The 23,248-nt window shown below is 42.8% G+C and overlaps 1 protein-coding gene across 1 annotated transcript; it reads left to right on the forward strand.

Moving 5' to 3' along the window:
- The first annotated feature begins 336 nt into the window (after window positions 1-336).
- On the forward strand, window positions 337-20,254 carry vsig8a (V-set and immunoglobulin domain containing 8a). Its single transcript, XM_080756304.1, has 8 exons — window positions 337-472; window positions 1,008-1,060; window positions 1,628-1,803; window positions 3,762-3,966; window positions 9,609-9,761; window positions 10,391-10,513; window positions 12,955-13,096; window positions 19,772-20,254. Exons 1-8 carry the CDS (start codon window positions 438-440, stop codon window positions 19,977-19,979), a joined length of 1,095 nt encoding a protein of 364 aa, XP_080612430.1. The 5' UTR covers window positions 337-437; the 3' UTR covers window positions 19,980-20,254.
- The last annotated feature ends 2,994 nt before the right edge of the window (window positions 20,255-23,248 follow it).

Raw genomic sequence — 23,248 nt, forward strand, 5'->3', positions numbered from 1 at the left:
CCGTTGAATTGTTCATGAACTCGCCTTGCCTCCTGCCTCCTGAACAGCATAAGCTCCTCCCACTGGTGTCCCACCTGTTTGACTTGTTTATCAAAAGGACAGCCTGGTATCATTATTTAAATTAACTCACAAGTTAATTTGCATTGTTTCCCTTGTTTAATTAGCATTTGCGGTAGACAGTAGACGTAGCAGCATAGTGGTTGCAGTGCAGTGTGTAGTGGACCCAGCCGTAACCTGGGGCTATTTTGAAACTGTGTTGAACAACAATAGTGGTTTGTCCCTGGAGGAAACACATGAACAGGTGTAACAAAACACACACCCAATGGGATGGCCTTACGCGAGTGAGGAGCAACGGAGAGACTGAGCTCACTGTATAACGAGAGCAAGAGCGCCTAGCAACACACCCCAGGCAGCGCTAGATAGATCCACTGTTCGCCATGGCTAGACTTCTGCATGTATGGCCTTCATGCAGGTATTGCTTTTCATCATCGTTTGCTTATTCGTTTGTTTCTGTTATGGAGCTTTCCTTCCTCGGCTCACAGGAGTCCTAGCGTCCCTATTCTGGGGGCAGACATTGTTTAATAGTCCATCTGCAAGCTCTGTAGATCGGGCGCCCACCGTTTTTTTATTTATCTGGTGTTGACGGGAAAAAAAAGGGGGAAGACCTCATGGGGGACTCTGCTCAAGTATAGGGTGTAGTTTTTAAGTGGTTATTTTCATAATGTTGAATCTGCTCTTCTATCGATGTATTGTATTGTATTTATGCAAGTATACTGTAAAAAGCTTAACTACATTCTCTGACAGAAATTTGTGCTTAACAGGTAGACAATGATGATTGTGTGGATTTAACAAGAATATGATATACATGCATTGTGTTTGTGGATAGTGTAAATGTATTTTGTTATTGACTGGACATTACAATTAATTTACTGTCACACATACTGTGTCTCTCAAATGGGTCCAGTATTTATAAGCTATAATTGATATTGTGTTGGGTTATTTTACAGCTGGCTGCCCCGTTTGTCTGTCTTGATGTGTGTAGCAAGTTTCTTAAGTACAGGTAAGAATCTGCTTTTGCACACACACACACACACACACACACACACACACACACACACACACACACACGCGCTTCATTGATTATCTTTTATTAATATATTTAGAATCGTTCCGGATGCAAGGAACTGCTTTACTGAGCTAAATCTGAATTTGTTTTCTGAATTTCCTTAATTAAATAGCTTGGAAAGACAGAAGCAACGCTTCAAAGACAAAAAGTTAAAAGACACGGAAAGTAAAAAGATTGACCTGGCTGGCTTTCATGAAAATACGATAATATAATTTGGATGTTTACTGCTGAATAGAAGGCCTCTGACTAATCCCAAGTGTTGCCATGGAAATGGGCGCTGTTGTGGAGCTCTGTGCATTTGCCCCGGCCGAGACCATTTATTACAGGGCAGTAGGTTCTAAAAGTGTGGTCCGGGTACCTCCAGGAGTCCCTGAGAGGGTTCCAGGGCATTTCAGTCATTCTCGCGCACTTCAATTCGGCATGAGCTCTCATTATATGCCAGTCCCAAGTCTGAAAGCAGCACAATGAGATTGAAGTACACCCTGACTCTCCACCACACAGAGCTTGGGTGTACAAGAGGGATGCAGCTGACCTCAACGGGCCCCCAGACGGTGCAGAAAGCTGAGGGAGAGACCGTGACTCTGGGCTGCACCTACACACCAAGCCCTGTCGACACCGGGGAGCTGGACATAGAGTGGTCCGTGGTCAGCCCAGACACGACCAAGAAAGACGAGCTGGTAAGACCGTGAGAATGGTGGATACACCATGCATGCCGCTTGCAGTCACTTTGTGTTTGTTAGAATTGTGTATAGAATGTTTGCTCATTTGCTGCATACCATAAAGGCTCATTCATATAGTCTGGATCTTCGGTGGTGAGGTGACCACCGGAGCTGAAATAACGTTGAGCGGTGGCGAGTAAAAATCAGAGAGAAGGGCTGGGGCTGTGGCGGTGGTTTGCTCTTCACCACGGCTCGTGACGTCATATTGTAGTTTGGTGGTTAGGTGACCAAACATCCAGACTATGTAGAAACTCAGGTCATTTGTCTCCTTTCCCAAACTAGAGATGATTATCCATGCCTTGGACTACTGCAATTCACTTTTCACCTGCCTTAACAAAACCACCATGGACCGCTTCCAGCTAATACAAAATGCCACAGCTATAGACTGCTCACCAGGTCCAACAGAGGTTGCCACATCACACCAGTCCTGGCCTCCTTGCACTGGCTCCCTGTTAGCTTCAGAGTTCATTTCAAAGTCCTAGTGCTCACCTATAGAGCTCTGCATGGTCAGGCCCCAAATTATCTCACTGACCTAATTGTCTCACGTTATGTACCAGAGAGGGCCTTAAGGTCGGCCGATCAGGGTCCGTTAGCGGTCCCAAAGACAAATCGCAGGACAAAAAGGTGATCGAGCCTTTCAATTTGTATAGCGCCCACTCTGTGGAATGCTCTTAAAGTCTTGAGATCCGCAGCCTCTGTGGACATATTTAAAAAACAAACTTAAAACACTACTTTTTACTCAGGCATTTCTGCATGTCTGATTGTTTTTCTGTTTGTTTTGGTTTGGTTTCTTGTTGTATTATTTGCTGTCATGATTGTATAGACCTCTTCCTGTTTTGTATGAACTTCCTTGTTTTATTTCTGCTTTTGTTCTCTGTATGTAAAGCACTTTGTGAGTGCTATACAAATAAAATGTACTTATTTACAGAGATGAGGTGAGGTTAGATGAGTTGAGAACAGGGCTGAAATTAGATGAGTGGAGATTAAATTAAACAAATTGTGACAAGACGTTAAGAAGTTAAGATCAAACTTAATTAAACCAAGATGGTAATTAGGAATATATATACCAATTGCAAAGTGGTATTGAGTAGAGTGTCTTAAATGCCCGTAGACGTGCCATAATCACTATATATCATCACGCCCAGGGAGATTGGGATCGTAGCCCAAGTGCCAACTATCTATTGCCAACTTAGCTGTTGTGGTTGTGCTCTCAAGTTAACCCATTCTGACCGGGCACCCATTTTGGTGTTGGCATCATGTTATGCTTTACCTATTGAAAAATAGCAGATCTACAAGCTCATATCGCGCCACCGAGTGGCGCGATACGAGCTTGTAGGTCTGCTATTTTTGAAAAATTCGAAGAACGACTGACATTTTTAGAATCTGATCTCAGGTCAGAATGGGTTAATCAGACCAGTGTGTGTCCCGTGGAAACCTCGTATGAATCTGATCTCAGGTCAGAATGGGTTAAACTGCATGACAAATGCATGACAAGAATAGGAATAGAAAGGCCTGCTTCATGCTGAGTTTTTGGCTCCCACTAAAAGGAGATCCGTTTAGTGAGCGATTGCCTTTAACAGGCAAAAACTCAAGTCAGTGCTCTGTAATTGAATCGTGGATACACTGCTGTACCTTCTCAATTTGGCAGGAATTAGTCACATCCTCCATTTTGCCTATTGAGGTGAAAGGTGTTTTCCAAGCTGGCTTGGAATTTATTCTTGGCGATTATTCTATTGATTTTTTCCAATTTCTTTTTTTTTTACAAAATAGATTCGTCTGATTAACCTGATAAGCCTCTGTATATTTATCAGTCACTTAATTAAAATCTAATCAATTTTAAAGTCGGTTGAATTAATTAGTTCAATTAACCGTTGCCCACTTACTTAAATACTTTTGATTTTTTTTTGTTCTTCTAGCTCATATCATATACTGGTGGCACTAAATACATCCATTCCAACCACGAGCTGGCGAATGGCCTGGACTTTGCCGTGGGTGACCCCTCCATGGGTGACGCATCGCTCTCAATAGCTCGGCTGACACCTGGCCACCAGGCCACTTACCAGTGTAAAGTCAAGAAATCACCTGGCGTGGACATGCGCAAGGTGTCACTGGTCGTAATGGGTAAGGAGACTGCAGGGCATTGGGTTACAACCTTGGGTTAGCTAGCACATGATGTCACTGGAGCCCCATTATTTATGTCAAAGTCCTGAAAAGTATTCAGCCTTCTTACTTTCGTAAAAAGTATCAAAAATGCAATGTAGCCTACTAGAAATACTTTGAATGTCTGGAATTCTGAAGCACTGGGGAAAACTGTTGCGCCTTTCTTCGTCCTTTTTTTCCAAACTCGACTACGGTAGCGGTGGTCTCAAAAACATAAGGGAAACTTTGACTGAAAAAGACTCGCTCGCCGTATAGAAACTAGAAGTAAAACTCCTAAGACTGAGACTTAAGAAAATATTTTTCCTTTTATTTTATCATGCTCATAACGTGCTGTGCTCAAAGTGCAATTAAAAAGCAAACGTTTCGGTCCTAAGACCTTCGTCAGTGCTATATGATTTTCACAGACAAAGAACTTGCTCTTAAAGAGCTCCAAAACAATACAGCTCAGGTGCTGAGAATTGCTAATTACTAATTGATGACATCACCAGATGGTGGGGCTGCGTGGACATTACACAATAGATATACAAAATCACACAGTTATATAAGAAACAAGAATGAAACAAGAACGTCTGGAGTTCAAAATGTACTGTAAATGTACCACCTAATTACTTTCCACCACTCAAGTCCACTTACTGTACATCACCCAGGTTTAGGTGTGTACTGTAATATAGGCCTACAGCTGGGGCAACAAACTCTAAAGCACAAAAGTAACAAAATATATTCGACACATTTATCAGCTGCTCTCGTAACATGAGGCGAGGCGCTGTTTGAGTAGATGTGCGGTCCTCGATGCATGCCATTGTGCTTGTGTTAATAGGGGTCGTTACAGTAACAGAACAGGAGGACAATTTAACCCATTCTGACCGGGCACCCATTTTGGTGTTGGCATCATGTTATGCTTTAGCTATTGAAAAATAGCAGATCTACAAGCTCATATCGCGCCACCGAGTGGCGCGATACGAGCTTGTAGGTCTGCTATTTTTGAAAAATTCGAAGAACGACTGACATTTTTAGAATCTGATCTCAGGTCAGAATGGGTTAATCAGACCAGTGTGTGTCCCGTGGAAACCTCGTATGAATCTGATCTCAGGTCAGAATGGGTTAAGCATCGATGCTTTTGAAAACATTACCCTTTCTGTTCCATGCATTCAAGGAAAAACAAAAGCAAATCATTTGATTTGTCCTACTTAGGCTTCAAAGGCACACTTTATTTTATTCATTGTGCGCCCATTAGTCTCGCTAGACAACCATTCCTCTTCCACCATCTTCGAATGCTACAGAGTAGACATCTTCACGGTTCCAAAATGACCGACCCTAATGGACCCGTGAAATGTATTCAGAGATCCGATCGGTTCCAATATATATATTTTTTTTTTACTGTTTTTACATTCAGATGAAGATCAAAAACTCTACCCAGGATGAGATGGATAGAATCAGCATAGCCAACGCGTACAATCTCACATTTCCTCTTGTTTAACCAAAAGCAGTGTGATGCATTCGTCACACAATAACTAGCAATCATTGGACTCCACACTTGAGTGACACAACTAGGGCTGCAACAATCGATTATTAGCGATTGTTCTATCGATTAAGGAAAAAAGCAGGTGCGCATTTTTTATGCCACGATTTTCCAACCCATTTTTTCCACCCAGTGTCAATTATCTAATGTAATCCTGGGCGCTACACTTCCTCTGCCAACCTGGGGAGGGCAGCGGACTGACCTCATGCTTCCTTCTATGCATGAGGAGTCCAAGCTGCTTCTTTTCACCCGACAGGGGGGAGTTTCCCCAGACAGACGTATAGTGTCAGTAGGGGCGCTGTTGTGCCAGAAACAGAGAGGGGGATAGGGCTTCACTGTTGCCTGCTAATGAGAGAGAGAGGTGGGGTGGGGGGGAATTGCACCACTCACTTCACACGGGTGTGGTTTTTACATAATCGATTAAATAAATACATTTAGACACTGTTGTTGCACCCTAGTGTCTCTTTGTTGAACATGCTCTATAGGCTGAGTTAAGAGTGCATCATTTGTCATCCATGTAGCAGAGGAGCAGATAGCGTCTAGTAAATGGAGGATCTTTAGAGGCCAAAACAACATACTTTCTGAAAGTTAGTCATGATCATGAATCTCTTGAGACAGTGTCAGTGAGGATGTTGTGGGCTGTAACGAGACGTGGAGTTGGTGGCCAGACTGACCACAACTACAATGTTGTTTCTGACTAGAATGATTTTTAACCACCTAGTACAACGTGAATCACATTGTGTGCAAGAACAATGGCTTCTATTTTAACATGCTAACCCCATCTCAATTCATTTATTATTATACCCAAATAGAAGTTAGTTTTACGGATTCCCCACATGTCCACATTCCAAGATGTGAAAGCCTTAGCCCAAAATGTTCCTTCTTAATGTAACGCCCGGGATTCAAACTCCCGGGCGCTCAGAGCCTCTGCCTGATGGCCTCAAAATTATATCTCCCCCAGTCCACCCATAGGGATGGATAAGACGTTGGACTTTCATGTGGGAGACAGGAGTTCGAATCCCAGGCGTTACATTAATAGTTTGTCAAGATCCTGGCTGAACCTTTCAGCGGTGTTCATTTAACACTGGAACTGCACTTTGTCCAACAACGGTCAAACGGTTACAGGTTTAGGCTGCTCGCTTAAAAGCAGCGACTGTACAAATATATATTGACCTGTCGGGCCAAACATCTATAGAAATACATTTAAAGAAAGCTTGTTTGTTCAAAGTGTGAACCTGCAACTGTGAAATTGCAGTTAACGGAAAAGAGAGGATTCCACTGTGCAGCAGCATTCTTTCTTCACATTGTGATGCATGTTGTATTTTGGGGGCGTTAAAAGTGGTGTAATGCACTCGACAGCTTAACGGGGAAACTACCTGTTTGTTTGAGTGTGTTCCTTTTGCTAAACACACACAATGAGACGTTTATTTTAACGGCCAATTACACCAAGATGTCTTGTCCTGAGTGTTGGGTTAAACCTTTCATTTTGCTCCAATCCTATACAGTTTATACTCTAATCACACAGCATAGTGCAGCTGATTCTGTTCTGAGTGAGAGCAAATCATTATCCTTACAACACTAGGCAAATACGTGACGGAATAACATTCCCTTTACACCAGAATTAGGGGCTGGTTTTGAGGTTGAGAATAGCCACCATACTGTAGGTACGATTACGCTCCTAAACTTTCTATTTTTGTTACTATAGAGTGTCATGTTCGACCCAGTCCATAATTATGGGATGAAAAGCTTTGCTACAACAATTTCGGACGGAAACCAGCCTCCCCCATGATAGAAACTGGGAGCGTGCCCGTTTTGAGCTGCTGTGCTGATCTTAACTGAGATTTTTACATATCAATATGGCCAGGGCCATAAAAGTCACATTTACACCTTTAATGGCAAGGTTGCACCCCTAACGTCACCCGTGAAATAACTCGGAAACAAGTTATATAACCAACCACCACTTTCACAACATCCCCCATTTTAACAAGTTAACAGAGAGAAGGACACATTTCTGTCGTTTTAATGATGTGAAATGGCTCCTCTTTGCTGGCCAGCTGCTACACTATAGACTATAATGATGGCCACAACAACTCTCGGTTCATGGGTTACACCAAGGAACTGTATCCGATTCCTGATTAATACCACCTTTTCTTTTAATAACCACATCACAACGTGTGCTTGTAGATCTGCTATCTTCACTATAGTTTGGGTCCCTGGGAGACAACTATCATTTGTGTCTCGAGCTAAAACGTTTGGGAACCTGTGTACTCCTCCATATACCCGGGGATGTTCCCTATGGGATGTGTGCACTGGAATTGCAGACTTTGGGTTAATATACACAATGGCCGCTTAGTTAAACCTTGAGAGATTACGTTTGTTGCAGTAGGTGGGAGATTAGATGGGCACGTTATCAAATTATCATTTTTTGAGGCGGGTGCGCTGACAGTTAGAACATAGGAGAGAGATACATTTTTGTCCCCGTCATCTCTCAACTGGAATGAAAATCCATTTGGCCTTCCCAGAGCCATAGAGTAAGACAGTTACAGTAAAACTCTGTTCACTCCAACGGCGGCTCTCCTACATAGACTTCTATTGAGAATGGGGACAACAAATAGGGACAAGTCCTGGACCGGAAGTACGTAGGCAGAAATGCACTGGACCCAGGCGGCAACAGCCCAGCTTTAATGATCTTAATGATCATGAATCCCTTTATTTTAGATTGTTTTCTAGTAATCGTACAACAAACATTACAGAGACTTTAGTTGTCACTGTACAATACTTTACAACAGTTGGCATGTTGCACACATGCCTAAAATTGCTCTTATTTGGGCCGCCCTTGTTGAAAACAATGCATTTCAAACTCCAGCTTGTCCCTCTTTCAGGCTGCATGAACAGCTCTCGAGCGCTCGGTCTCTGCCCCCTCAATATCGTAACTCTTCTATCAGATGGCTCTGGCCCTTCCTAACAAGGTGAGATCGCACAGCTCTGCTCCATTGTATCAATGACTGAGTAAACAATCTACACGCTAATTAGCATCAAGTGCCCATAACTCTATGGTACAGCCCGGTAGATTTAAAGTCAGCCCACTGGTTCGGAGCATAGGAGCGTGACAACACAGTAGCCTATAGCCTGGGGCAGATCCATCTAATAGAAGAGTTGCGATATTGAGGGGGCAGTGGTGCGAGCCCATAGACTCCAATTAATTCCGTAAACTTCCGGTTGTCCCCACTCAATAGAAGTCTATGTAGAAGAGCCACCATTGGAACTGGCCCCATGAAGTGAACGGAGTTTGCGTAACTCTGTCTTACTCTATGGCTCTGGCCTGGGGGACCGTAACCCGCGACAACAGACCCCCTGCCTACAGTGGCATGCATGTGCAGTAACGTCCAAAACCGTGGCCGTATAGTTAGACAGAGTTTCCAGAAAAAGGCTAATAAACAGCTTGAATTCGGGAAAAGTTCAAAACTGGTAAGAAAGGTATACGCTTCCTCTTCTGGATCCCTTTTTAGTTTAGGTTAGTGGGTGCTCGGCTATATTTATAACTTAAATCAAATACCACCGAAGTGGAAAAAGCGGCACGTACTCCGAAATAAAGGATGCAAGACTGGCTCAGAATATAGTATTCTCATTTGTTGGGAACGCTTACACGTTTCGGCCTCAGCCTTCCTCGGTCCTCCGGGCACATTTAAAGGGTTTCCTCAAATGGTCAATATGCCCCTGTGCAAGACAAGTTCAGATCAATTGCTCAAGCCAGCGAGGAGAACAATGTGGAACTGACCGACTGACTTTCTTTAATTAGATGTAGGATAGGATACTTTATATGTATACGAGCGTGTGCAGACACAACTAAAGGTGTGTGCGTTTGTCCGCAGTGTCATTTCCGTGGCGTTTCTTTTGGTGATTGTCGAGAGCAGCGAGTGTTTGCAGTAGTTCACAGAAATATGTTGCAATGGGTTATTAAAGTCAGAATTGATGCGTCTGCTTCCATTTCATCCCTTTTGGGGGAAACAAAATGCATTAAACCTCCGAAATGGGAGCCGTGGCGTGTCATGTGCAACGATACATTTATTTTATATCATTTCAGCAAAGCCCTCGGTGCCCAAGTGCTGGATGGAGGGAACAGGGTTGGTGGGAGAGGCTGTCTCCTTGCATTGCAAGTCTGCAAATGGCTCTCCTCCTTTGAAATACATGTGGAACAGGGAGAGAGCTGGCCCCATACCGTCCTTGGCCACACAGAGTAAGTCTGCCCTCTACTGCTCGTAGTGTGCTATTGCGGTGTGTGTGTGTGTGTGTGTGTGTGTGTGTGAGTGTGTGTGTGTGAGAGAGAGAGTGTGTGTGAGAGTGTGCTCAACACCAAAGGACAGCGACGTAGAATCAGAGAGAATAGACAAGTTTTGTCGGGCCATAAACAAGGAAGTGAACGTCTACTCTGCACACATGCACAAAACATGGCGCTGAGCGCTGCACAAGGTGTTGCCTAGCAATGGCCCTGCTTTTAGCGATTAAAAAGACCCCAAGATGTCCCCACAGGTCCTGGGCCCTCTACGGGTGTGATTATAAACACGTGTGGAGACGTCTTGAGCACTTAAGCAGTTTTCCTTCTCATTATGTTTTGTTTTACACTTGCTTTGGCAATGTAAACGTATGTTTTCTCATGCCAGTAAAGCTCAGAAAAGACTGTGTGCGTGTGCGCGTGCGTGTGTGTGTGTTTGTGTGTCTGTCTGTCTCAGCATGTGCAGTGTGTTTCTGTGTGGTAGAGATTCATTCGAAGTTCCTATTCGTCATATAATAATGTACGTGCGTACAGTATGCATGTGAAAACACTAATCTATTAGCGCATGTGTGTGTGTCTGTTCTAACATCCAGATGGCGTCACTGGGGAACTGACGATCAGCAACCATTCACACGCCTTCTCTGGGTTCTACCGTTGTGAAGTCACCAATGCTGTGGGAACGGAACACTGCAGGATCCATCTGAGAGCGGACAAACGTAAGCACACCCCCCCCCCCCCCCCCAACCCCCACACACACACACACACACACACACACAGACCCAGAGCAGCGCACTCATCTGCATATTCCCTCCTGCACACAAGGCTCAGCGCAGGTGACACACACACACACACACTTCCATCCTCTGTCATTGGTACCGTCACCACCCTCACTGCGGGGGAATGAACATTAGCATTGGTGCTCATGCCTCAGGCCTCACGCACGAATAAGTATAAAGCAGGGCTTAAGCGATTAAAACCGGGAGAAGACAACACTTGATAATGCCATATCACAATATTCCAATATCCAGAAATCTTTAATACTCCATGTCGATCAGCCCTAGTACATACCTGTGTACGTGGACACACACACAAAAAAAAGACTTCTGCTGACTGAGCTCATTGTCCACCCAGGAGTACTTTTTATGTCCGTCCGGGCAAGTTTATATTTAGCAGAATATGTGAACCTGGCTTTACACTGATAAACACTTTCCATAAGACCAGTGCCAGGACTGCCTTTTGTCATTTCCTCCTAAGATAATATCCCCATCACCTGCTCTTGGCGGTGGTCTGTCTGAGGTACTGCAGAATTGTTGTTGATGACTCTGCAGTATACCTTCCTGCACAAGGACATCACTTTGCTCTTGGGAGGGGGGGGGGGGGGGGGGGGGGGGAATTACATTCCCAAGGCTTTTCTTCCACGACACTGTGGAAATTGCCAGTACAGACAGTGCACTGCCCTGAAACTTATAAGGCAATTATATTTGATTGGGCATAATTAAATCCACATGCTGTGGGTAGTACTCTAGCTCTGCCTTAGCACATGGAACATTATTATTTAAAGTCCATCACCATGCCCGATCCACCACTCGACTCTCCTGCCATTCACCCGTTTCCCCGAGTTGCACTGAGTTGCACTGAGGCCGCGTTCACACGGGCAGATGCAAAGACACCGTTTACCATTCATTGTCAATGGAAGCCAGAGACATGTGCAGATGCAAAGATGCATCCGACGTTTGTAGCCGCTTGCAAAAGCTATACAAATTGAAGCCGAGCTGGGTTCAACTTCCCGATGCAAAGCTGCAATGACACACTTCACTATACGAACGCACACTCGATGAGGTCATGACCATGTTGTGCGCAATCGATTTTCACAAAGCGACAAATTATGCTGTGATCTTTGCATCTGCCCGTGTGAGCACAGCACGAGGGTGGGACGTGTCAACTCTCTTGATTCAAAGTGCATATCTATTAGTATTGAAAGATTCGACAGGGAGCCCATGCTGTTATAATACTGGCTCTTGTCGTGCCAAGATGATTCATAATTAGTTCCACGCCAGTGTCACACAACCAAATAGCATCAAATGCTCACTACGTGTCAGGTTATTCGCTGCGCGAGACCCCCGTGTAACACAAGATTTAGAGTTCCGATGGTCTGATTCTTAATTATCCACATTCTATCCACTTTGTATCCAATTATCCACAAAGCCTGATGAAACTGTTCTATAGTGCCCACATACATTCCGTTATTTCTTTCTCCTGCATCTGTTGGTTTACGGCATAACCTCGTTATCAAAGATAGAAATTCCCTTGGGAGAACTGTGAAAACTGCTTCTAAAATTACCGGCATCCAGTTTGAGAGCCTTGATTTCTTCTATAACCCATTCTGACCTGAGATCAGATTCATACGAGGTTTCCACAGGACACACACTGGTCTGATTAACCCATTCTGACCTGAGATCAGATTCTAAAAATGTCAGTCGTTTTTCAAAAATAGCAGACCTACAAGCTCGTATCGCGCCACTCGGTGGCGCGATATGAGCTTGTAGATCTGCTATTTTTCAATAGCTAAAGCATAACATGATGCTAACACCAAAATGGGTGCCCGGACAGAATGGGTTAATAGACAGCAGCTCAAAAAAAAGCCCTGTCCATCCGCTCAAATAGTGCCCACCCCACTCAGTTCAGAGTGCCATCTGGCCTTCACTTGAGTGTCCCTACTAGGACGACAAAAAACAGGTACAAATTCTCCTTTGTCCCTGCCTCGATCCCAGCAGTTAATGCTGCCGAAAGAAGGGAAAAGGGGGGGGGGGAAAGGAAAAGTGGTGAAGACAATCAGTGCCGCGCTACGAGCGTGTAGATCTGCTATGATTTTTTTTTTAAAATGCGACGCAAATCTTTAAATATATATTCTTTCAGAGCAAACGTTTTTAACTCAAAACTTCTGGGGGTGTCCCTGGCTGGAACAACATATTTTCAAATGGGGGTTGGCGGCCAATTACATAAAATGTTTGGGGTCCTTGACATGAAATATTGAGCACCACTGACATAGAAACATGGGGTTTTTCCAGAAAACTTTCAGGATTCAGAAGACGTTTTAATTTCGACGGGTCGTCAGGTCTAAATGTGGGTTAATAAAGAACTTGAACATGTCTTTCAGCTCCCAACAGAGCAGGGGTGATCGTTGGCACAGTGGTGGGCTCTCTGCTCCTCCTCATCCTCGTGCTGCTGTTCGTCTGGCTTCTGATCTGCAAGCTGCGAGAAGGACCTCGCTACGAGAAGGAAGTGGCCAATGATATCAGGTAGGGTGCTGTTCTACAATGGGCACACGACAGATCAGTGTTGTTTGATAGTTTGTTAGTTTAGTTTTAGTCGACTAAATGTCATGAGATCTTAGTCGACTAAATCTACAGGTGATTTAGTCGACTAAAATGTATTTTGGCGGGCCTTGATGCCGTCGTAATGGCTGATTTCACACTTTGCGCTGTAGATCTGCTATTTTCAGCATGTAACAAGTGTAAAATGGCTTATACTGGATCTCTTGTCCACTAGTCCCTTCCTAACATTTTAGTCTAGTTTTTATTTGTTGGCGAAATTGTCAATTATATTTAGTCATCATGGCTTAGTTTTCAGGTAGTTTCCATTTAGTTTTCGTCAGTGGAAAAAGGTAGTCGACGAACATTTTTCGTCTTGGTTTTAGTCGACGAATACAACACTGGTATACAACCAGAGAGCAGCCTATATGAAGGCAGCAGTACGTCGTACATTGTTGTGTATTCTATTGGGAGAGTTTATAGTGAAGGTCACCACGTCTTGTTCACACTCACAGGTTTCAAGGGAAATCACGCCTCTCAGAACAAGATGTCCACACATTACTAGATGTGTGGACAGTACATCTATTGTTGAAAAAAAAGAAAAGAAAGTGTGAGATGTGAAGTGAGGGCGCTCTCATCATCGCACATCGCACAATTTGAATACTCATCCAGACGGTTACTATACATAAACTCTCTCGTTAATTACAAAAACAAATTAAGTAAATAAAGATTAAACTTCAGATATTAAATACAAACATTGTCAGGTGACATACTAACAATATCAGTGTCCTCTTGCATGTAATTAACCCATTCTGACCGGGCACCCATTTTGGTGTTAGCATCATGTTATGCTTTACCTATTGAAAAATAGCAGATCTACAAGCTCATATCGCGCCACCGAGTGGCGCGCTACGAGCTTGTAGGTCTGCTATTTTTGAAAAATTCGAAGAACGACTGACATTTTTAGAATCTGATCTCAGGTCAGAATGGGTTCATCAGACCAGTGTGTGTCCCGTGGAAACCTGGTATGAATCTGATCTCAGGTCAGAATGGGTTAAGAACGATACCTATAGCATAGCATCTGCCATAGAATTCCACTGTGTGTGTTGTTCAATTGTGTCATGGAAATGAGCAGTGGAAATTGACTTGCTGCCAGAGGTATACAAACTTTCTGAACCTTCCATTCAAATTAAACCATTCACTGAGCCATGTGATTTCACAATCATGTGTGGGCAGAAAGAAAGGATTCATCCTTCGACCTTCGTGGTCTTCCTCACTCAAAACATGCTTGCCAAACACTCTGTGGAAACGATTACATGAATCTGTGCAGGCAAACAAAGTAATAAACTACAGGATGATGGACAATGCACGTCGCAACAACAAACGGGCATCTTAAATTGATGAACATGTTAGCCCAGCAGTCCGAGAGGTAATTACAAACTATAATAAAAAGGACAGAACGGTGTCCAATCAGGAGTGCCATTGCCATCTACTTCAAATACTGTTATTGACCCATTAAGACCTGTGGACCGATTCTACACATTTTTTTGGAAAACGTTTGTTGATATACAGTATCACACTTATCAGTGGTTCTCAAACCTTTTTCATGTCAAGGACCCCCAAAATTATACAGTTATGCATTTGGCTGTGGATCCCCATCTCAAAATATGTTGTTTCAGGGACCCCCCAGAAGCAAAGATTCGAGTAAAATGATATATGCTATATTAGGAAGGATTTGAGCCAATTTTCACGATTCTTCAAAAATAGCAGATCGACAAGGCAACATGAGCTTGTATACAATAATGGGTAAAGTGGTTAAAAACTAAAATAACACAGATGCTTTTTAACGTTGTCAGGTGTCCTTGACACTAGGGTTTAACTTTCACAATGGCTGAGTAGCGACATCACCTCCTTAAACTTAGTTAAAGCCGTTGCTTGGCACCATTTTCGGATTAAAGTGTGTCATTTTGTGAACTGTATGATGCTTGTTGAAAAGGGACGTGACAACTGCAAAGCAGCAGCCAAATTAGCCACAAGTACTGCTACAGCACAGCTTTGAGAAAGAGTGCAGCAAGTCTGTGGCAAACCGAGAGAAAACAAATAACTGATGACTTATGATTGTCAGGGTTATTATAAAAGATCTGCTGCGATACACTTATTGACAATGAGCAATTTTTCCAATCCTGCGAGATAAGAGGAGGAGCTCAAACCAAATGCATTATTGACTGTCGTACTTTTGGACTCTGAATGACACAATGTGCAATTTGCTGGCCCAGTTATTGGCAGACAAAGAACAGAAAATACTGCGGGATAATAATAGTGTTGGCCTGATATTTCAGGGGAAAGGAAAGGGGGTATTATTGTCTAAATGCATTTGCATATAGTGAAATGTGTCCATTAGATTTAACCCATTCTACACTAGGAACCACTGCTCTATAGTGGATCGGAATAAACAATTTTACAAATATTCCTAAACTGGAAATACTTCAATCTTTGGCTGATCTGATTTAACATGAATGAATGTAGTGTACTGTACACCTGCCCAAGGAACATGGTGGCACGGATGACGAGGCCTCTTTTCATACATTTCAACCTGAGCAATCTAGATTACGTTCATATAATTAGAAGCAACGATGTGGAACCCACGCTGCCGTAGGAGGCGAAATACCTCAGAGCCAATTTGATGCATAGTTGATAAGAATGATTTACGCACACCAGAGGCGGGTTGAATAAATGATGCCAAAATCATCAGCGAGTATTTTTGCATCAAAACTATTCACACCATACATAATACAGTTATGCAGGACACACACACACACACACACACACACACGCTGGTAGACTGGCTATTTCCCACCTGCAACACTGCCAGAGTTGCTGGGGAAGGAGCCAGCTGTAGAGTGTGGCTTGAATGTAGAATGCAAAAGTGGCTTGCAAGTGTGGGCTGCAGGCAATGTTGACAAAGGCAGAGAGGGTGCTGTCGGGACTAGTCGGGAGCAGCATGAAGATTAATTTCACACCCTTCAGAGGGGAAGTAAACACAGAGGCGCAAAGAAGCCAGGGATTCACTGGAAACTATCCAGCTAGGCAAGTTATGATGGAGGTAATTTAGTATTTTCCAGTGCCAAGCAGTTAAGCAGCATGACAGGTTGATTGGACATTTCCGTTTCCACGGAAATCCTCTTTGTGAATTTGATCAGCGATGATCTCACGCTAAGCACCAGGCTCATGGGAACTTTGGGAAGAAACCAAAATAGCAATAATAATAATAATAATGTCTACCACAAAGATGTCACCAGAAGCAGACGGCTACCTGCGGCTGCACGCCAAACGTGCTGATACATCAGTGAGTGTTTAACCCATTTAGACGTGAGGACGATTCTACAAATGTTTTCTAAATCCTGACAATTTTCTGAAAAACCCGTGTTTCTGTATGTCAGTGGTTCTCAAGGACCCCAGAAACTATATTATATAATTGGCCGCCGATCCCCATCTGAAAATATATTGTTCCAGGGACCTCCCAGAAGCAAAGATTTGAGTTTAAAACGTTTACTCTAGAAGAATAAAAAATAGCAAACCTACAAACCTACAAGCTCGTAGCGCGGCACTCTGTGCCGCTCTATGAGCTTGTAGATCTGCTATTTTTCAATAGCTAAAGTATAACATAGGCCTAATGCTTAAAACACGAAAAAAATGGGGTTCCCGCCCAGAATGGGTTAAGCATCAGCAACACCTGCAAACACAGCATGCGTGTCAACAGGAATGATGCAGAACAGAGCAGCTTATGTTATGTTATAAAGTTGACCATGTTAAAACTAATAATTGACTGGGGTCCTCCCCAAGGACTCTATCATTGGGGGGCCACTAGTAGTTCCCTATTGTACACAAAATCTTTGCTGAAAATAGCCGATTTAGTTTTCACTGAATGTTCTTCCCAGAACAGGGACACAAGGGTTCAAAATGCCATTATTGTATTCGCAATGTCACACTAGTGAGTTTCATGAGTCAGCTGCCTGGTTTGATCAACTGTAAAAGCACAGTAGCAAGAGAAGGGAATCAATATACCGGTATGTCACGTGAGAGTGTCTTGGAGGCACACTACAAATAAAAGCTGCTTCTTGTATGCATCTTGGCTCCTTTTTGTGGCTCAGAAAGTCAGAAGCTTGAAAAACAGATTTTTTTTTTTACATTTCGTCTTAATTTTTCACGAAATGGTGGATGTTGCAGGTCCCTGGACGAAAATACCTAATAGTTTTAGGCCAAGACATGAAAGAATCACGCGATCTGTCTCACAAACGCAATTGTAAGGGATCATGGGATGGTCACTTGAATTAATTAGCCTACACTCCGGGCTGGGAATCAAATGGCTTTGTTTATTCAAAGAATGTCTATGTGATATGTCAGTGTATATTCTGTCCTATTAAGTCAGTCAATACTCAGAATGCTGTCATTTAAATTCAATTGGTTTGGTACTATAGGACCACCATGACATAAACAAGGTTTGAATGTAAAGGTAAATGGCATGACTAACTTGAATAACAATAACAACACACTGGTACTATAAAAAAATGCACGCACGCACGCACGCACACACACACACACACACACACACAACACACACACACACACAACACACACATACACAGCCTGAATGTTGCAGTAGTTACTCCTAATGTCTGTAGGCGGCAGTAAGTAGCTAGCATAACAAACTTGTTAAGACAATGAAGTAGCTAGCATAACAAACTGTTACTGTGACGTCCTAGCCGACACCGAAATGCCTAATACGTTGTCACGTGTCAAAGTCATTGGCTCATTGGCATTCTCGTAGTTGGCTATATAACTGGCTATAATCGACAAATAATTATAAATAATCACTAACCTTGTCAGTCAGCCTCTCCCTGGGGCGGGCTACAGGCAGGGGCGTGCTGGGGTCCCTAATTCAGCCCGGGAAGTGGAGTTGTGGAGGCCCTATAGGTGCGGCGCGCCGACGAATCAAGGGGCGTGAGAGCGCATTTTTGGTCACTTTAGGTCCTACAGTGAAATAAATAAATACAAGAATCATTGTGCATTGAGCATGCATTATAAGGAGTTGGACTACAAAGTATTTGTCCTCATTCATAAAGTGTTGGACTGTGTTGCCATTGCCAAATACATGATACATCGCCTGCTATTTAGCCATTTTGAACGTGCTTCCAACTGCCCACCTGTTGTTGTGTTGTCGGTCGACTCGGCTGCTGAGGTGCTGGGGCGGCGGGGCCTGCACCCTTAAATAGGTCTGTTATTTTTGCATATTTAGATGCATCTGCCTGAAGCTGTTTTCTCTTTTTTACTCTTATCTTCTCTGCACCACCGATTTCTTTCTCACCACCACCACTCTTTCTTTTGGACATTTTCCCCGTAGCTAGTTCTTCTCTCAATCAAATCATCACAAAAAACAGCTGACGATGCCTGCCTGGCTGGGAGGGATCATTAGGGATGCAAAGAGAAATGACACCACCAAGAGCCAATCAGATTTCAGCTAACTTTATTTCACCAGGTGAAATAAAGTTACCAGGAATCTGATTGGTTCAACTGCTCTCCTACTCAGTGTTGCCAACTTAGCGGATTTGTCGTCATATTTAGCTTCTTTCCAGACCCCCCTAGCGACTGAATTAGTGAAAAGCTTCTGGCGAGAAATCTAGCTTTTTTCCCCTGGTGAATTGGGGACAAATCGTGTTGACAGGCGCCAGATATGCGCCAGAGATAAAATCTTTTTTTTTTTTTTCTCAGCCTCAAATCCGCGAAATTGGCAAAACTAAAAGTGGTCGGCGCGTCTGGTCTGGCTCACAGGTCACAGCAGGCTCAGTGGCTTCCTCGGCTCGGTTATGTGCACACTGCACAGACTGTCTACCAGTGCTTCCTCCTTTCTTGCTCTGCCTAGGCGAGTGCGCTCCGGTGCGGTATTTCCGAACGCGCCCCTCGAGCTCGACAGAGCAAGAAAGGAGGAAGCACTGGCAGCTCAGTTTAGTCTGCTAGTAAAAAATAAAATACACACTCGGATGCATAAAGTATTAACCTTCTAATTCCTGTATGGATCGGAACAAAATAGCGTTCTAAACATTAGTTAAATTGAGGTATGGTTTTTTTTAATATTACAATGAGTTTAAACGATGTGTTATCAAATGAAGAGATGCACTAAGTGCACTAAGATGCACTAAGTGCACTAAGGGGCGCCTAAAAGTCGCTAGGGACGCAAAAAAGTCGCTAGGGGCGGCGCGCGCTACGCGCGCGCATATCCCACCCCTGGCGACTTTTGGCGACTTTTCGAGGAGCCACTAGCTACTTCCGTTACTGGAGAGTTGGCAACACTGCTCCTACTCGGCTGCTGCTTCCCCCCACCCCCCAGCCCCCACCCCCCAGGCAGGCCAGCCCAGCGCGCTGTCTCTCTGCAAGTGCATGTTAAAGTTGCGCGACACGGCCGACACCACAGTACTACGAAGCATAATTATGTTTAATGTTGTTTAATGCAATCAGATATGACGTTTCTGTTTGGATGCATGGGCTGTCAAGGCCAGAAAGTAGTTTTTGCCACTCAGTAGGCATTCCTGCATAACTTCTGGGTTTGATGATGATGTCACACGCATACCCTCTCTATTCTCAACCAACCACGTTCTGATGTTTCAGGGAGGATGCCCCAGCTCCTGAGAGCCGACCTGCCAGTCGTGTGAACAGCCGCAGTGCCAGCCACTACCACCAGGGGGTCGAGTACAATCAAGTGGGCAGCCCAGAGACTCTGGGTGTTGACGATGGACGGCGCACATGTTCTCCCTCGACCACCAACCCCGCAGGCACTCCTGTCAAATATGACAGCAAGTATGGGTACGCAGTGTGACTATATGTGTAATTGTATATGTGAACTGTGAAATGAAGAATACACTTGAGAATATGAGCTTTGAGTCTTTTGACCTTAAAAACGTGAATATTTAACTGTGGTAATATGATTACAGAGTTCTCTATAATAAAACCTCATTCCAAAACTGTGAAAGCATAGAGCTTTGATGACATAGCTTTGTTCAACTTAATTGCTTTCAGCAATATCTCTTATACAGCTAGGCCTATATCTTGGTCCCTCACAAAATGATGGTTTACCCTTTTTATAATTTTCGTAATAAACTAAGATGCTTGTGCAAATATAGATTTTTGTATCGGTTATTATTACTAAACCTGCTTATGGATCACATTCTAATGGAGTTAATTTGAAAACATAAGCAATGTGAAATGATTATGGCAGCAATTTTGTAATTACATTTGTTCCTTTACTTTACTGTAATATACAGTACACCACAATACAAATTAGACATCAAGTTATTCTTATTGATGCAGAGTTTCCTATTTGGTCATTTGTTTTGTGTTAAGATCCATTGAGAGACTGATGAGAGTTAGATATTCAATCACTATTGGACTGAAGTCCCAAGCTATGAGCGTGCTGCTGACAATAGCTTAAGGAAAGGGAAGAAGGAACAGTCCGCACTCACAAAATAAACATTCTTTGCGTTATTTAATGTACTATAGCATCAATCTGTCAAACAGACGTGTTTCAGAACTTTGTCTGTGTTTTAGAAAAAACATGTAAAGTATCTACATTGTATTTGTTACATGTGTACACTCCGAGTTAAAATAACACTGGATATTTTTGTACTTATAGGTAGTGAACTTTTGTTAGTGTGATTCATATAGTTTGACAATATTGAGATTGATTTTGGAATCTTTCAGGACTGGCAATGAAACAACCCCAAACCATAGTAAGAACAGACGATACAACCTCAAATGTAGACAAAAAGAGATATTTATTTCATGATATACCTCATTTTTTTGGAAATACCCCACCATTCAAAAATGTACACGATTAGATGTTCGTTTGTTTTTCCTTTTTTTTTTCTTCTGAAGATGTAATGGCATGAGTCGAAATATCTATAGCCACATGCAATGGGTTTTGTGTCCACTACGTAAACATGTAGGCCTGCTGCTCGTCACTGGTCCCCTCACAAGTATTCTCCATGACATGGTGGTTAGGAGGATGGATGGTTGACCTTTGGAATACACACGTCACACAGTCAAAGTGTTTGAGACATAACAACGTTCCGCTTCGTCTTCAGTCATTGCTGATCAGCTAGTGCCGATGTGCTGAATGTCCATATGGTGATCTCTCCTCTCTAGTGGCTTACTAGTGTGTGTGTGTGTGTGTGTGTGTGTGTGTGTGTGTGTGTGTGTGTGTGTGTGTGTGTGTGTGTGTATATGAGTGTGTCTGCCTGTGCGTGCGTGCGAGAGAGAGAGAGAGAGAGAGCACCAATAGGATGGGTTAGTTCAGTTTCTTTCTTTTCTTGTTGAAGGTAAACTTAATTTGTGACTTATACCTGAGGTGCTGAGAACTCATGCAGACTGTACATTCGTATTCCCAGTTTGGATAAAATTCAGTTTCCATCTTTTGTCCATGAATGGGAAGTTCGACCATTTAAGACCTATATTAAATGTGCCCATTGTACGCCTGTAATACTTGGACACACACACATTAATTAACTAACTCCAGAGCCATCAGTCGGCAGGATCTGCAAGCTCCCGTTCCTAGTCTCTTTCTGCTAACAACCATTCCCAAGTGTCAAAATAACAAAACACATGCCATTTGTAAGGGAGCGGAGGGTAAACAGAGGTTGTAAGCAGTAGCCGAGTCGACTTGGGAACTAATATACGTGTGGCTCCAAGTACTACAGGTCATTTATATCTATGTACAATAGGTCTAAAATCGCTGAACTTAACCCTTCAGTGGAAACTTATGGCTGTGTAGAAAACCTTAAAATATGATAAAGGGAAAAAAATGAAAACTTCAAACTGCCCCTCATTCATCATTGGCATTTTTATCCCAACAGATTGAATGTTTCTTGTACGTCGTCTGTATTCTTGCAATTGTATTAGCAAATTGATCCTACACTTCCAACCTTCTTCCAAATACAGAAGCCATGAAGAGAAATCAGTGGATAGATATGCAGATAAGAAGGTCAAACAAACATAACAGTGAAGCCCAGTGAAACATTTTATAATAAAATCAAGTTTTGTGTTTTAAAAAAAGAAGAAAAAAGAATAGAAATCTGAACTAACCCCTTAACCAGTTGATTTGACTATAGGTCCAGGAAACATCACAATAGCTGGATTTCTTCCCGACTGCACATACCTTTTTTTCAGTGAACTACCAAGTCGTCGCTGTTGGGCAGAAACCTTGTTTGTCCTAAACCTAAAACTGTTAATTTTCAGGAAATGGGGGGAAATAAGAACCTGTGTTCCAGTTGATCCGATCAATGTAGTTATCATTTAGTCACAGATTCATAATACGTTTCTTTGGTTAAATGTTTATAAAAACCCACAGACAAGACTTAAAGGACAACTTTAGTTTTTTTCAACCAAGGTTCATGTTTTAGGTTGTTATTAGAGAAACTAACAGGTGAGTGTTAATTTTCTTTCATTTGCTGCTTTCTTTTGTTTTGGGGATTTTAGCTGTTTTTGACAGGGGGGCGGGGGCATTCGAGCATGGGGCTAAATATGTATTTTTTTACAAAATATTATGGCGATTCATTTTTTTATTATTTACTATAGTCCTAATAAACCCCAAGAAATTACATCTGACCACAAAATATCACGGGATCTATTGAATGTGACAAACTGACATATTGAGCCTATACACACAGTATAAGCCTTCCCCCAGTAGGCTACCTTCACATTCAGTAGATCCTGTGATCTGCTGTGGCCAGATGTAATTTCCTGGGGTTTATTAGGACTATAGTAAATAATACAAAAATAAATCACCATAACATGTTGTAAAAAAATACATATTTAGCCCCATGCTCGAATGCCCCCGCCCCCCTGTCAAAAACAGCTAAAATCCCTAAAACGAAAGAAAGCAGCAAATGAAAAGAAATTAAGACTCATCTTTTAGTTTCTCTAATAAAAACCTAAAACATGAACCTTGGTTGAAAAAAACTAAAGTTGTCCTTTAAGTTTACGCTTACAACCTGGCATATGTTGGGCATTCCATTCCATTATAGGCAGACACTTCAGAAGAATTTCAAGATTTCTCTAGATTGAAAGAGGATAACCCATTGCACTGTTGTG

This window comes from Protomyctophum bolini (assembly GCF_963924005.1).
Source record: "Protomyctophum bolini genome assembly, chromosome: 22".
Classification (NCBI taxonomy): Eukaryota; Metazoa; Chordata; class Actinopteri; order Myctophiformes; family Myctophidae; genus Protomyctophum; species Protomyctophum bolini.

Bases quoted from the DNA above. Each gene is read 5' to 3' on its own strand.
- vsig8a (XM_080756304.1), top strand. From the start codon at position 438: ATGGCTAGACTTCTGCATGTATGGCCTTCATGCAG. The intron at 3,967-9,608 runs GTAAGGAGACTG...ATATCATTTCAG, and splicing joins GGTGTCACTGGTCGTAATGG to CAAAGCCCTCGGTGCCCAAG. The intron at 10,514-12,954 runs GTAAGCACACCC...CATGTCTTTCAG, and splicing joins CCATCTGAGAGCGGACAAAC to CTCCCAACAGAGCAGGGGTG.